A 16,132-nucleotide genomic window follows, 5' to 3' on the forward strand; every position below is an offset into this window, starting at 1 on the left:
GATATACATATTTCCCGTGACTACTCGCCATTCATAATTACAGTTTTAAGTACTAGATGATAAGCTAAAAAGTCTTTAAATTAGCATTTGGGGTTAAAAAACGACAGGGCCATCATGTCACACAAGGCTATTACCCAAAATTGTCACACTGTTTTTAAATGATAGAGCTATGCTATGTTACTTTCTGTATCATAGAAAAGTGTTTACATCACATGTTATTTACTCCTCTTGGCCAGTGCTACAACATGGCCTTCAAAGATTAAATTGTTCCAATATGAAGCTGTCTTAATACCATCTCCAGATGCTATTTACAGTAAGAGGGAACTAAAATAAAATGTAGAAGCCCCTCGTCTTTCAATCATAAGGAATCACGTTTCAGCCTTCTTCTTCTACATTTACCATAATTCCTGCTTACAAGTCTCCTTTATGGCTACAGAGTAAATTACACACTACCTTGACATTTTTATTTTTGAAACTAAACAATGCTATTCATACAATTCTTTAAAGGCTTGTTGAAGTAAAAAAAAGCACGTGTGTTCCTGCATTTTGAATTATAAATAAAGTATAACGGTTTACCTCTAAACAGATGAAAAACACATTTTCAATAAATTTTTGGCGAGGTCAATTCCTATCTGTCTTCTCCCACAGCAGGGGTGGCACAATCTGCCTGCCTCCGCCCTTTTTCTATATATTCCTCTTTGTTTTACAGAGGAGGTGGCTCTCTCATGCACTCACAGCCACATGGGGGACTCACAGCCTGTGCAGTCCTGGTTGCCAATGGATGTGTTTCTCTAGAAGAGGAGAGGAGGGGCTCTCAGAGAGCTAGGGTACTTAGAGAAAGCCTAAGGAAGTCCTAGTATTTCAATTAGGCCTGACACATGGATAGGATTTAGGTTAATGGGGAGGAAGAAGATCTTTGGTTGAAGGCACAGAAGTGAAGACACTAGGCAGAAGGCAGGAGGATCTCAGAGGAGAGCAATAAGTCTGAGGCTACAAAGATGGGAAGAGGATCTCAAAAGCCACCTGGCGTCAGGTTGGGAGAGACTGGGCAGAGGGGCACAGGCTGAGCAGTGAGGGCAACCCTGCTTTGGTGCAGTTGATAACTGGCAGATGTTTCAACTTTTCAAGAACAGCCAGAAATCTTAATTTTTCAAATGAGAAAGTACTATTTCTTGTATGTTACCAAACGATTATAAAAATTTCAAAATACGTTATAACTTAAGTAGGCCGAATTTAGGGATGGGCAAAAGAGGATATCATCAGAGAGTATACACTGAATCTGAGTTTCTTGGAAACAATAGCTAATACACATAGAGCTCTTTTTTGTGTTCGCTCTTCCATTCAATCCTTACCACAAGTGAGCTGTGAGGGAGGCAACATGATTATCACATGGATAGATTTGGGGTGCCAAATATTAATTTATCCTTTTGGCTTGTTTTGCAGAACCACTGCTCTCTACCCATGAGCTTTGGATGAAACAGATAACCTATCACTGTAGAGCATGGCCCGCACTCCCAGGCTGATCAGCCAGAGGGAAGTGGTTGGTTCAGTTGGGAGACATGCACATGGTTCAAGCTAGGCCTATTAAAGACTGCTTGGGAATTTTACCGAGAGACTACTGAGAAAAAGGCCCTCTCTTTTATCTAAAGTTTTGGCAAGTAGAGCTGAAACTACCTGCAAGCCAGGAGCTGGCAGTGGCCACTTTGTGGAGATGTTAGGAGAGCCCACATGAGAATGAATCATGGGGAGAGCAGAGTTAACAGAAAAAGAAAGACACCTGATGACATCGCTAAAACACCTGGATTTCACTATGCTTAAAGCACATTAGCCCATGGGTGTTTCTGTTATGTGATTCAATATAATATTTTTACATATATAAATTAGTTTGAGTTGAGTTTCTGATACCTACAGCCAAGAGTCCTGGTCAGTCTCAGGGCACAAGATGGAAACTGATCATCATTCCCAACACGCAGAGCCGATCCCTGTGTCCCCATTGTATTTGTTCACTCTTCACCGTTCAGCAAAAGGCAGAAATAGAGAAGCAGGATGAAGACAGTGGGTTTGGAGTGGAGAAGTAGAACACCGGCTTGTTTGAGTCTGCTTGCTGATTCTTCTACGTGCAGCTAGCTAAAAGCTACCCTAACAGATATATCATATTTTCATTATTTGTTGTCTATCCCAACCCTGTATCCTGATACGAACATGTCCAAATGTCAATACGGGGCCACTGCATGCAACAGGCAGGTTTTCCACAGAAACTGCCCTCTATCTCCAGCTTGCTTCCCCTCCACTCCGGCATCTGCCCGGTTTGTAGCTTGCAACTTCACTGCCACACTGATAGTTGATGCTTCTTATGTACCAGGGCCTATGCTCTCTTAACAGAGACCTCTCTTAAAGAGACCTCTTTCCACAGGTCTCTTCTCAAATACCCATGACTGTGCAGACTGTCAAGAACGCCAGTGCTCTCACACATGAGAATGTGGGCAATTTGCGTCCTAGATCTACAACACTCTTTTCTTTCTGAGGACTGAGAAGACACTTCAGAAATAATGCATCCAGGGTTACTGAGTCTAAGAAAGAGAACAGTAGTCCTGCAATGCTATTCAACACCCAGAAAGAAGAGTATCAGATTAGGCCAATCCAAATGCCTCTTATCAAACAAGTCCTCTTCCCCCACTAGAAGTGAAACCCTTGAGAGCAGTGACCAATGCAGAGTTCTGGGATATATGAAAAGCAGGTGATTATAATTCTTCTAACACTGTATCCCAGAAATACCTCAAAGAAGAAGTTGTATCTCACGCTAAAGTGTGCTTATAGTAATAGAGGTTCTTGCCTAGTTCACCTCTCATGAGCAATGCTAAACATGCTGGCCTCCCTCTTGCTTATCCATAAAATAGGAGTAAGAATAACTTGCTTTGTAATCCTTGCAATAAGCGTTACCTAGTGTATAATGTGTATAAGTTACCTAGCCCCAAACTTGACAAATAGAGCTCCTAAACGATTATAATTACTTAAGAAAAGGACATATCAAACACTTTCAAATATTTTGAAATCTCATGTGCAAGTCATATACTTTAATATAACATGATAGATTCCTAAGGATCCCTCCTGGTAATTTTTTTATTTTTATTTTTGAAATGGAGTCTTGATCTGTCACCAGGCTGGAGTGCAGTGGTGTGATCTCGGCTCAATGCAACCTTTGCTTCTTGAGTTCAAGCAATTCCCCTGCCTCAGCCTCCCAAGTAGCTAGGATTACAGGTGCGTACCACCATGCCAGGCTATTTTTGTTTTTTTATTTTAGTAGAGACAGGGTGTCACCATGTTGGCCAGGATGGTCTGAATCTCCTGACCTCATGATCTGCCTGCCTTGGCAGATAGGCATGAGCCACCGTGCCTGGCCCCTAAGGGCCCCTCCTGGTAATATTTTATTAGCTCAAGTGAACATAGAAATATGTTTGAAAAAGGTATGTTTGCATGGAAAAAATACACTAGACAGAATGCTTTTCTTGAATTTTTTTCACTGAAAGCTTACTAAAATTTAATAAGACATATTAGCATTCTCATTTTACAGAGGAGTACAACTGAGGCCCAGAGAGGCCACTGGTGTTCCCAAGGTCACACAGTGGGTAAAAAGCAGAGCTAGGATTTGAACCTAGGTTACTCAAATTCCAAAGTCTGTGCTCTCAACCACTCTTCTCTCCTGTCTTCTTTTAATTAAATTTTTTACTGAAGAAGATATGGATTACTCTCAAATGCAAATTAATAAGGGTTTAATAACATCTTTAAAGTTCTTTAGGAAATGCTTTCTCTCTCTTTGCCCTTCTCTCTCCTTTATAGAACCTAAATGTTGTTTCATCACAAAATCAAATATAATAATAAAAATCAGGAGAGGAATTGAACATATTTAATGAGCTGACTTTCAAAACACAATTTGTATTCAAGACATCTCTGTGTTGTTCTATCACAAAGTAAATACATTGTTAAAACGTAAGGAAGGGACTGGGGGATTGCACATAGCTAATGAACACCTTTTACATGAGGTTAGTATTGGGAAGATCTGTTTTAGATCTTGCTACAACATGCAAAGAGTGACTTACATGGTGAAGGGCAGCCGCTTGTTGGGGTTTGAGAAGCCCACCCCTTCCTGTGCTGTGAGGTCTTCTCACTAAACCTGCACTCCTTTGCTGTGCACCTTCATCCCCCAAAGCTTGTTCCAGCCTTAAGGCTCTTAGGAACACATGCATCTTTAGCCATAGAGTTGCTCAGAGAGCCTTCCTTTTGGTGCTTTCACTATTACCTTTACTTTCACTAAATTTTCTGACTTGAGAGGCTTGCCTTTGTTTGATCTTCAGAGAACTTGCCTTTTACCTCCTCCAAATGCCTTTTCATTAATAGCCATGCAATCTTGATTGTGTTTGTCCTTTTGATGCACTCTTTTGATCCTCTGGTCTAATACTCAAAATTACCTCTCAACAGCTGCATTCATGAACCATGTGACCCTCCCTTCAACTTCAATATGCACACCCTCCCTGACACTCACACATTTTTTCACTGAGTCACACTTTCTGACAGGCCCCTGCTTCCTGCCACTGATACTTTGCACTGCCACATGCAGGCTTACACTTTCTTATAAATTCTTTCCTTTTCATGATGTCCTGAGTATGAGGAACCATCTGAGCCCCTTTCCTGATGTTCTGAGCCCCATCCTGGGAGTCCCACAGGTACACAGTGAAGGCAGCCCACACCCGAGAACAGGTCTCATCTTTCCTTATCTTTTACATTCAGAGAGTGCCTTGCCATGGCACCTCCATCCCCTTCAGAGCTTGCAGGCGGTGGACTATCCGGAAACCCAGTATGGGAACTGACTACTTTCTCCTCATCAGGGAGAGGAAAGAAGAGCCTTCAGGAGAGTGAATTTTATGGTGGAGTTACCCTCACTTCACTCTACCCCTGGGAGAAGACAGACTCCTCAGCTGGTCCCCACCAAAAGAAGCCAAAAGACCCTAAAAGAAATCCTGTGATGATGGAAGGTGACCATGGCACCTGGGACAAGGGCCCATCTTTTATACCCAAAGCTCTGCAGGACTAAAAATCTCTTGGAAAGCAGGAATGAGAGTATCCCAAGATTGTCCCTGTTGAAGATGCCATGGTTGGCTGGAGGAAGGCACTGCTTGGTACATCACGGAACAAAGCCCCACAGAGCAAGGGGCACAAACCCAGTGAGGATGTACAGCCTACACCATTGGGGGTGGGCCTTAGGGGAGACCAGATGATCCCTTCCCTAAGAGTCCCGAAACATAGGACAGTTGTTAAGGAAGCAACTGCAGGGAGTGAAAATGTCCGCCATCTATTCATGCATGGGAAACCTGAGGCAGTCTTGGTGTTAGCACATGCGGGTGGGAGAGGTGACACTGATGGAGGAAGGGAGAAGGATGGAGGGGAGAATGGAGATAAGAAAAAGGAGAAAGAAAGGAAGGGAGCAGAATACACAGCTGTAGAAAAGGTCTCGTGTATGCAGAGGGGAGATTTTCAACCTGCCATGAGAGTTAAGATTTGAATAACCAGATTAGACAGAAGTTACTGAACTAAGTTCTCCAATGGGACTGAAGTTCTATGTTTGGGCAAGATTAGGTTTTCTCTCCCTCCCTTCTCTCCAGTGAGCAGAAATGGGATTCAGAGTTATTAGATGAGAAAAAAAAAAACATTCTGTTTGTACCTCGTTGAGCTGGGACTCCTCCATCAAATCAATAAACATAAAATCTCAGGCTCTCTGAGCTGGCTGGAATCTCAAGCACAGAGATTTTTTCTTTGCCTAGTCCTCCTGGCACCTACCCCTCAGCTTCTACAGATTGAAGGTGATGGGAACTAAAAAAGACCCGGGAGTTTTTCTAACTTAATTTCAGCATTCACATTAAATACTCTATTTTTTCATATGCCAACTTTTCTTTCCAGCGCATTTTCATTTAATAGAACCTTATCTTAGTGAGAAAATTCCTTATGATAAAGCAACCTATGTTTGCAAACTCATGTCCTGTGTAGTGAGGCTGACACACTACTTACACGAAATGATTTGATAGCCTGATTCATTATGTATTTTGTAAGTGTGACACAGAACTTTCTAGCTGGGGACCCAACTGGTTCAGAAGTCTTGTTTGGACTTTATCTTGAGAGGTAGCCTTATGTGCTCATGCAGAGGCAAGCTTTTTACTGATGGCAAAGGTTAACAGAGATTTACAGGGGTATGTATTAGTATTTGCTTTTATCCTGCAGGATATTACATATTTGTGTCATTTCTGTTTTTGTTCCTAAGTTGAACAACAACTTGTTGTTGTTCAAAGTTGTACACTTCAAGGCGCCCTTCTTTAGGGTAATTTATTTTCTAAAAGATTCCTCTTTGCACTTAAAAAATGTTCAGTGATTTTGGCCAAGCTCAGATATGTTAAAATTCTCATGTTTAAATTCTCATGCTTCTCGGAGTGTTAAACTGAGTGTGTGTGTGTGTGTGTGTGTGTGTGTGTGAGAGAGAGAGAGAGAGAGAGAAGGAAAATCAGAACAGGAAAAGATCATGGAAAACAGTAATAAATATTTTTGAAATTGCTTCCAAGGTAACTATTATAGGCCCCTTCTCTACTTAAAAATGGTTTTAGAAGGTTAATATTTTGTTCTATAATAAAGCCTTTCTCACTTCGGATCTTGTTAGTTTCATTTTGTTAATATTGAGATGTTGTTAGCACGATTTTAAGGTAATAGTCATTTATAACGGGGGAGGAGGCTTACATTTGGGTAACTTAAGAGAGAAGAAGAAGAAAATGATAGAAAGTTAGCAAAAAGAAGAGAAGAAGCATTTTCCCAAAATAATTGAAGAAAAGCTGAAATAGAAGGTGATTTTTAAAAGGGTGTGTGTGTATGTGTGTGTGTGTGTGTGTTTGTGTGTTTAATAAACAGATGGTTTGAGGTGGAAATAACCAAATTGTTCTAAGGTAGAACTAACCAAGTTACTAAGATGAAAGGCAGAGGAAAATGCTAGTGGAAGTTAAAGAATCGTACTAGACCAGAAATGGAAAAACCAAGAAGTGATCAAAGCAATGGCAAGCAAATAATTCCCTGTACTACGCAGTAGATGGCGCTATGCACCCAAAGTAGCTTTGTTCCTGCTTAGGAGGAGGAAATAATGCACAGCACACGAATGTAAAATAAAGATGCATAACTGTTGTACCCGAAATTCCAGATTTATTCAGGAATTCACAAAACAAGGACTGTAGTACTAATTTCTTAATTTATATTTTGAAATAACTTACATTTTCACCTTTGATTCCAAGGGCTGTGAATTAAGGGGATATTTTTCAATATTATTCTCCGCATCCATGGCCAGCTGGTGACTAGAAACAGAAATAATGTCTCAATATATCTCAATCCAGAAAGTTAACATTTATAGCAATACTACTACTAATTTATACTCATTTGTAAAATAAGATATAGATTCAATTTTGTTCATTTTAATTTATTCAAGTTCCTGTTGATGAATGATGGATGATAAGTGATCATAATATCATGGAAAAAAAGTTGCTTTGCCTTTTATGTCTGCTGTCCTTTTGCTACTGTGAAGTCAACATTCATAGCTATAGTATGAAAATCATTTCCTTTAAGAGAAAAGAACAACATTGGACCATTTTAGGGTGAGAAAAAAAACACATGGAGAGGGTTATAAATCCCATGACACTGGCCAACTAGTAAGTTGTAGAGAAGACCTTATGCATCCCCAGTAGTGCCACTGCCACTGGACCTTTCCTCCTTTCATTTGTAAGCCATTTCAGGGCTTCCACCGGGAACAAAGCATGGTCTCTGACCTGCAGAAAGGCAGAGAACTATACAGAAATGATCACTGCTTTCGGTGAGTTTATAGGACTCTTAGTGCAACAACAATCAAGAAGGGCTTCATGGACAAGGCAGCTCTTGGGATGAGTTTTGAAGAATGGATAGGAAGTAGGTAAGTTGAGAGTGAAGGGCAACATGTGAGGAGGACAATAAAACAGAGCAGAGGTGAAAACATTCAAAGGATATTTTTAGAAAATAAAGAGAAATTTAGTGGAAGTGGATTAAAAAACAGGAGAACAAAAGGAAATAAGATTGGATAAACAGAAAGCTAATAGTTACTGGTCTATAATGTGTACAAAACACTGTCATAGACATTTTATATTCATTATCTTATTTATTATGGTCACTTCCATCAACTACGTATCACTTTCCCCACTGTAGAGCTGAAAAATCTGAAGCTTGGAGAGATTATGTTAAATTTACTATATAGGAGGAACCACATTAAAACTTATATCTCACAGCTCTCTCCACCAGAAGGCACTGGTTGGAACATTGTAACATCAGGATTACTAAAAATTATCCTACTGACTAAAGTTTTCATAGGTAATATATTTAACATCCCAATTCATTATCCATGCATGTAGAAAGGCAGGGGCGTGTGTGTGTGTATAACAAAAATTTCAAGAAACATTACTTTCCCAACTACATGTGATGTACTTTGATTTTTGAATTATATTTGAAACTTTTTTTTAAAGGCCAGTGATGACCCACCAAATTTATTTAACAAACCATCAATAGATTATGATCTACAGTATGAAAACTTTTGTAAAGTTTTTCACACTGTAGATCATAATCTATTGCAGCAAGGAGCTCCATGCATTTGGAGCAGGGAAATATGATAAATGGAGTGCTTAAGGATGGTGGGAGTGAGTAAGGAGAGTGAAATAAAACTAGTTAGAAAGCTATTCAAATAGTCCAGGTTGTGAGAAGTAGGATTGTGGTGGTAGTTAAGAAAAAAATTGTGCTGGAGAGACCCCTTAGAATCACAAATGTATTTTCTTCTTTCTAAAAAGGAATGACCAGGCAGTAGGGAAAACACAGGAAAGCACATAAATTCCTACATGGCAAGTAGGTAGTGTCAGCACTGCTTGGGGTTGCTCAGCCTGGTTGTTGAGGAGCAAGGGAATACTCTTATTTACTCTGTGTCATTGGTATTCAGGGTCCGTTATTAATTGATTATTAATCATTCATTCTAACCATTTATTTAATGCCTTCTGTGTGCCAGGAATGATGCAAAGCATGGAGGATAAAATGGCAAAAACACCAGAGGTGGTCCCTGTTCCTGTGGTCCCACAATCCAGGAGAATATGAATGTTACACAAGTGTTTGCAAGCATGACAGATATTGTTAAAGGAGAAATCCAGAAGGACCTAATCCTGGGTAGGTGGGCATAGAAAGTGATATGGTCTGGCTGTGTCCCCACTCAACTCTCACCTTGAATTGTAATAATTCCCACACGTCAAGGACAAGATCAGGTGGACATAATTGAGTCATGGGGGCAGTTCCCCCATGCTTTCTCATGATAGTGAGTTCTCACGAGATCTAATGGTTTTATCAGGGGCTTCTCCCCATTGCTTGGCACTCATTCTTTCTCCTGCTGCCCTGTGAAGAAGTGTCTTCCATCAGGATTGTAACTTTCTTGAGGGCTCCCCAGACATGTGGAAATATGAATGAATTAAACCTCTTTTATTTATAAATTACCCAGTCTCAGATATTTCTTCATAGCAGTGTGAGAACAGACTAACACAGAAAGTCTTATTTTTATAATTCTCTGGTCTTGTAGAAACAGCAGCCTTATGACAAGGATATTTTAAGACTGTTAATTACTTATTAATTACAAATTAAGCAATAGAGATATATACTGTGGGGCCTGTAGATATGCAACAAACTAAGACAGAGCTAATGTTTTCATGAAGAAAGTAAAACTTCCATAATATTAATAAATCTGTTAATTTGGGGGTATAATTTATATATCCTCAACAAACTATAAACTACCAATACCAGTTGGTTTAAATCTGATAGCTTTAATTCATTCCATGAATAACTGTCTGTGGGTAATAATGTGATTACACCTCAGTACCACAGGTGACTTGCAATCACATAGCTCCTGCCAGAAACCCAGGCTGATTTAATATTTTAAAAAATATGGCAGTCAGCCTAAGGTCTTACTTAAGTTAAAAAGTGTGATTTTCATAAACAATGGAGTCATAACTAGCTTTCCAATTAATGGCCTTTCCAATTGCTCTTCTCTGTTTATTGGCGCATGCCAACCTTCACTAAGCTCGTGTGCCTGTGGGTGTGTATACAAATGTACTTGACTGGCTCTGCCCATGGTCTCGGATAATATGGAGTTGCAGCTTCCCTCCCCTTCACATTAACCGTCTACCACAAAACCCTGTTGAGCATTCAGAATAAATGTAATGCTCCAAGGGGGAATAACCGATCAACTGCTCTGACACCGCTATCACTTAACTTATGGTCATTTCAAGTAGCTGAGATGATTTACATCAGCACCTAAGTCAGCTGCAGCTATAACAAAATGCCTAATCTGCTCACTCAAAGTACACCAATTTTTCAGTCAAATTTGACAGCTTTCAAGGACACAGTTCTGACCTGAGACAGACCGAAAAAGTCTCCAGAATTCCAGGCAAATGGGCATAGTTGTTAGGGCTGGCAGCTCTAACAACTATGCTTGTTTTCTCTCTGTCCTGGACAAACATGAAAGGGAAGGTTACCACCATGGTCCATGTGCTTTGAAGGAAGTCTTTAATTCCCATGGCTGGAATTTCTTAATCGGGATTGAAAAAAAAAATAAGCACACAAAACAGACTGGTCATTTCCAGAAGGTTTTAGCTTTCTCATGCCTCTGGAGAATAAAGTGGAAAGAGTAGGGTGGAGCAGATGGGAGCCCACATATATAGCATTAATTTTCAAATATCTTCCTGAGAGCAGAGAGCTGGGAAAGATACATGCTGGTGTTAGTGAGAGGTTTAATATAGAATTGCGGTCAATTAGCAGAACAAAAAAAAACCTTCATTTCCTACATTAAAATCAATAATGAAAAACCAGCATGGCCAGGTTTAATATATAAATGGGCCGATCATCACAGAGAAAGCATGTCGTCAGAGAATTAAGCTGCATGAGGAGATTGTTGAATAACTGAAATGAATCTAAAATCCATTTACACTACTGGTTCTCAACCCCAACTCCTCGTTAGAGCTACATGAAGGAAGCTGTTAAGAAATACTGATTCCAGGGCCTCTTCCCCTGAGAATCTAATTCAATTTGTTTAGAGTGGAGCTTAAGCCAGGGCCTTTTTATTAAGCTCCCCAGCTGATTCTAAGGGCATCCAAGGTGAAAAATAACTGATCTAGACCCAATGTCATTACAGCACTAATCTCCATAGAAGAAAAGTCTTCATTCTAGTGTCAGCTAAAAACTCTTTAGTTACTGTTTACATATAGCTAGTGATGGTGGTGGTGAGGGGTGGAGGGAAATTCTATTTTATTCTTATTTATTCATATTAACAAGAACAAGTAAAATGGAAATAAATGAACAGAAACTTCATTTGGCCGCAGGGCGAGACTACATTTCATGACATACCATATTCTTAGGATCACGCGGATGGAATGAACCTTTTAGATTGTCTTGTTCAAACCCTTGTCCAGATGAAAAGGAAAGTAGCCAGCATTGAAGGCATCTGGCTACTATGGGCTGTCTCATTTAATGCTCTGAATAAGACTGTCAGGTCAGGACTACTATTCTCATTTTTAAAGATGAGTAAACTGGGGCCCAAGGTGGGTAAAATTTTTGTCTAGACTGACAAAGCTAAGAAAAAGTACAAAGAGGCATCAAACTCAAAGTTTTCCATTTTCCAGAATATTTTTTAAAAACATTTCAGATTTATCATCATTTGTATTCTTCTTGGGCATTTCCAGTATCTTACCAGCTATCGGGGTACTCAGAGCATACTGTGAAGTATGGTATTCGGCATGCTGAGTTCTTTCAAATGAAGGAGAAAAGGCCTCAGAGGCAAAGTGTCTCTCTCTCAATTTCTCCTGCCTTTCTTTCCCCGCCCCTCTTTCTTCCCCAATGCAAGCCACAAAATCCAGAATTCCCCTTCTACATGGCAGGTCATGGAAACTAGAACCCTTCTCTCCCAAAACAAGCCACAAAACTTAAAAGTACTAATCTAACCTTCCCCTGCCTTTCTGTGTAAAATCTGGCCATAAAGAAATTCTCTGACCTGCCTAGTCTAATGGAAAGTCATAAGACTGTCATTCCAGAGGTTCTTGTCCAATGCCCAAGAGGAAGGAATGCTGCACAGAGAGGCCAAGAAGAATCCGAACAGACAGCCTTGCTGGGTTTTCCCACCTCATACATTAGATCCTTCCTTTCCAATCACATTTCTACACAGCTGTCCATTCTTCATCAAAACAAAGTATAAAAGTGGACAATTTTCCCTGGGTTTTTATTTCTGAAGGTTCCCAGGCCACATAGAACTCTGATTACATAGGCCGGGTATGGTGGCTCACACCTATAATCCCAGCACTTTGGGAGGCCGAGATGTGTGGATCACTTGAGGTCAGAAGTTCAAACCCAGCCTGGCAACATGGTGAAACCCTGAATCTACTAAAAGTACAAAACTTAGCAGGGCTTAGTTGCACATGCCTGTAATCCCAGCTTCTCAGGAGGCTGCAGCAGAAGAATCACTTGAACCCAGGGGGCGGAGGTTGCAGTGAGCCAAGATCGTTCCACTGCACTCCAGCCTGGATGACAGAGTTAAGACTTCATCTCAACAACAACAACAACAACAAAAAAACACCCTTGATTAAATAAATTTGTGCTTTTCATTTGTTAATGAGTGAGGAAAGGTGTGATGCCTTTCTGCCCCCACATGGCTCGCTTCTTAACAAAGTTCATTCTGTTTGGCGCAGGCCAAATTTTTACAAATTTTTTCCTTATCTGAGTCACAAAGCTGTTTCTCCATGTATCCTACTCATTGACCCTTGTTCTATTTTCTGGAGCAAGAAGAGCAACTTAGCCTGTCTTTTATAGTAACATCCTTCAAATGTCTGAGGATAGCTGTTATGTTTTTTCTGAGACTACTTTTCTCCAAGCTACAGATCCTCAGCTCTTTATAGCAGTTCCACATGGTTCCAGAGCTCACAATTTTGATTGACCTCTTCTAATACTCTTGGAAAGGTCAGTATAATTTTTCAATGTGTTGCCCAGAGCCAAGCATGACACCCAATCAGTTTGACTGGTCCTGAGTACACTGGGGCTTAGCCAGTGGTTGAGAGCAAGGGTTTTGCAGGCAACCAAACCTGGGTTTATTTCCCATTCTCACCACTCACTAGCTGAGTATACGTGAAGTTGCTAAAACCTTTCTGAGCCTGCTTTTCTTCATCTGTGAAATGGGAATCATAATGCCTAAATCAAAAGGCTATAATCTGGCTGGGTGCGGTGGCTCATGCCTATAATCCCAGAACTTTGGGAGGCTGAGGCGGGTGGATCACCTGAGGTGAGGAATTCAAGATCAGCCTGACCAACATGGTGAAACTCTGTCTGTACTAAAAAATACAAAAATTAGCCAAGCATAGTTGCGGGCGCCTGTAATCCCAGCTACTCAGGGGGCTGAGGCAGGAGAATCACCTGAATCTGGGAGGTGGAGGTTGCAGTGAGCCGAGATTGCACCACTGTACTCCAGCCTGGGCAACAGAGCAAAACCATAAAGGAGGAAAGAAAAAAGAGAAAGAGAGAGAGAGGGAAGGAAGGAAAGGAGGAAGGGAGGGAGGGACAGAAGGAAGGAAAGAGAGAAGAGAGGAGAGAGAAAAGGAAGGAAGGAAGAAGAGAAGGCAGGCAGGCTATAATCAGAATTTTATGAGTGTCTGTGAGCATTCAACAGTACAGGGTACATTATAAATGTTTACTTTTATCTCTGTTCAATTTAATTTCTTCTTTTTTGCTTTATTTTAGCTCCTATTCTGTAGCGTTAATTTGAATATTCAGTCTATTAGTGTTAGTGTTAGCCTTGTACTTTTTACAAATTTTGTGCCTGCCTTCTATAAACGTCCCTGATTAAAAGCCTAAGACAGGTCAGAGTTAAGTTTAAGTTTCAAGTCCTTAGACGTATCACCAGAAAATCTCCCAGGCATCATTATTAGTCTGTTAAGCAGTAGAGCTTGTGTATCATTGCTCAACTAGTCATACATTTATCCACCTACATCTCAAATGAGCCACATTACTGGGCTCTGGCCACAGTGATAGCATAAGAAACTGTCCAATTTAGTTACTTATTTTTACCAGAAACGTTTTCTTTTTACTCAAGCTTTCCAACTTGTAAAATGATTTCACTCCCTTTAAGACTTTTTACTTACTTTTCGAATAAATATTTTCCATCATTAACTTGTTCTAGAGGATTCTGCAATCTTTTCAGTTCTTCCTGTGAAAAAGAGAAGATATATCTTACAAATTGATACCAGCTATCTTCCAAGAACTACTACTCAAGAATAATTGTTAGTAAAATTGAAACAACACAACATTAAGAGGTCTGGACTTTGGGAGGATTCAGTGTTTAAACATACAACAATGCAACGTGATCCTTGATCAAATTAGAATACCGTCACTCAAATTGTGTGATTATTTTTTTACTCATTAAGATAATGTTTCCTATTATTTTTACAGAGCTGGGATATGTGTACATGGATCCATGAACACTCTTTCCAAACTGACTTTCTCAACAGTATTGTCATTGCTGGTTGCTGGGTAAGAGATGCTAATGACTGCATGCTGTGTTTGACCATTCAGCAACCATTGTCTCTTGTCTCTTGGTAACTCTTGGCAACCTCTTCTCCATAGCCCAAGTGCTCACGCACGCATGTGCACACACACACACACACGCATGCACACACCCCTCCCCTGAATTCCAGGCATTTGTAGTCTCTGTAATCCCATTTCTCTGGCCACAGATGTGTGACAGAATTCAGCCCAGGTTTCTCGTGAGACTACCTGTCTTCAGTTTTATCAATCACGGCAGGATTTAAGGAAGAGTCACAGAACTCTGTTCCTGGGAAGACCACCATTCTCACCATTCCCTGAGGCCACGCTATCTGCCATACCATTTATCACACCACTTACCCCCTTCCAGAAATTATTGAAGTGACTAGTCCCAAGAGGAAGTCATAATTAGAAATAATTATCCAATTATATCTAAAGACCATGAGAACTAGTCTCTACATGCTTTTTACCCACCAGACACCCAAGTCACCTAGATCACCTCTCCCATTACACAATTATTTAAACCCCATACTGCATTCCAGAATTTGGCCCAGTCACCCACCTTTCCCCAATCCTTCCAACATTTACAATGAGTCCTTGGCAGTCTATTATCAGCAAAATCCTGTATCTACCCACTTCTTTGAACATGCCCTTAATTATGTTGTCCTAACTAAACTATGCCTCACTGTCCTGGGACAGCTAAGTTTTTGTTAGAGCAAGAAGCACAAAGAAGTGTTCAGAAAAGATGTCTAGTATATAGGGGATTTTGCAGATGAAAAACTTGTCTGAGTCCCTGAGCACACTTTCTCCCCTGTAGTCCACCTAGGAGATGGCCATTTTTTTCCCCACATGCTACATACTACATGGTGTGGAGTTGGGGTGGGATTCTCCTTGCTCCTCATTGCTGCTTCCAGGTCTTCCCCACTCCTATAAAACCTCTAGAAATGCACAGGCTGCCAGTCCTGGCCATCTGTCCTCTTCTCTATCTATCCTCACTCCTCAGGGGATCTCACAGCTTCAATTTTATATTTGTACCTGACCTCTTCTCTAAACTTTACTCTTCTGCATTCACCTGCCTACTTGACAGTTCCATGTGCATGTCTGACAAGCATTTCAAGCTCAAAACCAAAATGCTGATTTCCCTGCTTGTATCTACCTACCCAAACCTCCTTCTTCACTGCTTCTTCCTCATTTTAGCAAATGGCATCACTAGTCACCTATCTATGACAACTTAAACCTAAGAGCCAGATTTTCCTCACTTCTTTCTCTCACAATCTATAGTCAATCAGTTAATCTTATTGACCCCACTTTCAAAATATATTTGGAACTTAGCCACCTCTCAGTCTGGTCTAAGCCAGCCATGATAATCATCTAATTATTGCCCTGTTTCCTATGTTAGGCTGTATCAGTCACTTCTCCTTACATCAGCCTGAGTGATCTTGTAGTACTTGGGTTTTCTTTTTTTTTTTTTTTTTTT

At 40.4% G+C, this 16,132-nt stretch overlaps 1 protein-coding gene across 1 annotated transcript in view; it reads right to left on the bottom strand.

Moving 5' to 3' along the window:
- The window catches only part of IQCJ (IQ motif containing J), a 187,455-nt gene that overhangs the window by 5,703 nt on the left and 165,620 nt on the right, over positions 1–16,132 (bottom strand). The window contains 2 exon segments of the mRNA XM_037728582.1: positions 7,299–7,379; positions 14,256–14,320. Of these exon segments, the coding sequence (XP_037584510.1) occupies positions 7,299–7,379; positions 14,256–14,320 (146 nt within the window).

Source organism: Cebus imitator, unplaced genomic scaffold (assembly GCF_001604975.1).
Source record: "Cebus imitator isolate Cc_AM_T3 unplaced genomic scaffold, Cebus_imitator-1.0 Scaffold270, whole genome shotgun sequence".
In the NCBI taxonomy this organism is placed as follows: Eukaryota; Metazoa; Chordata; class Mammalia; order Primates; family Cebidae; genus Cebus; species Cebus imitator.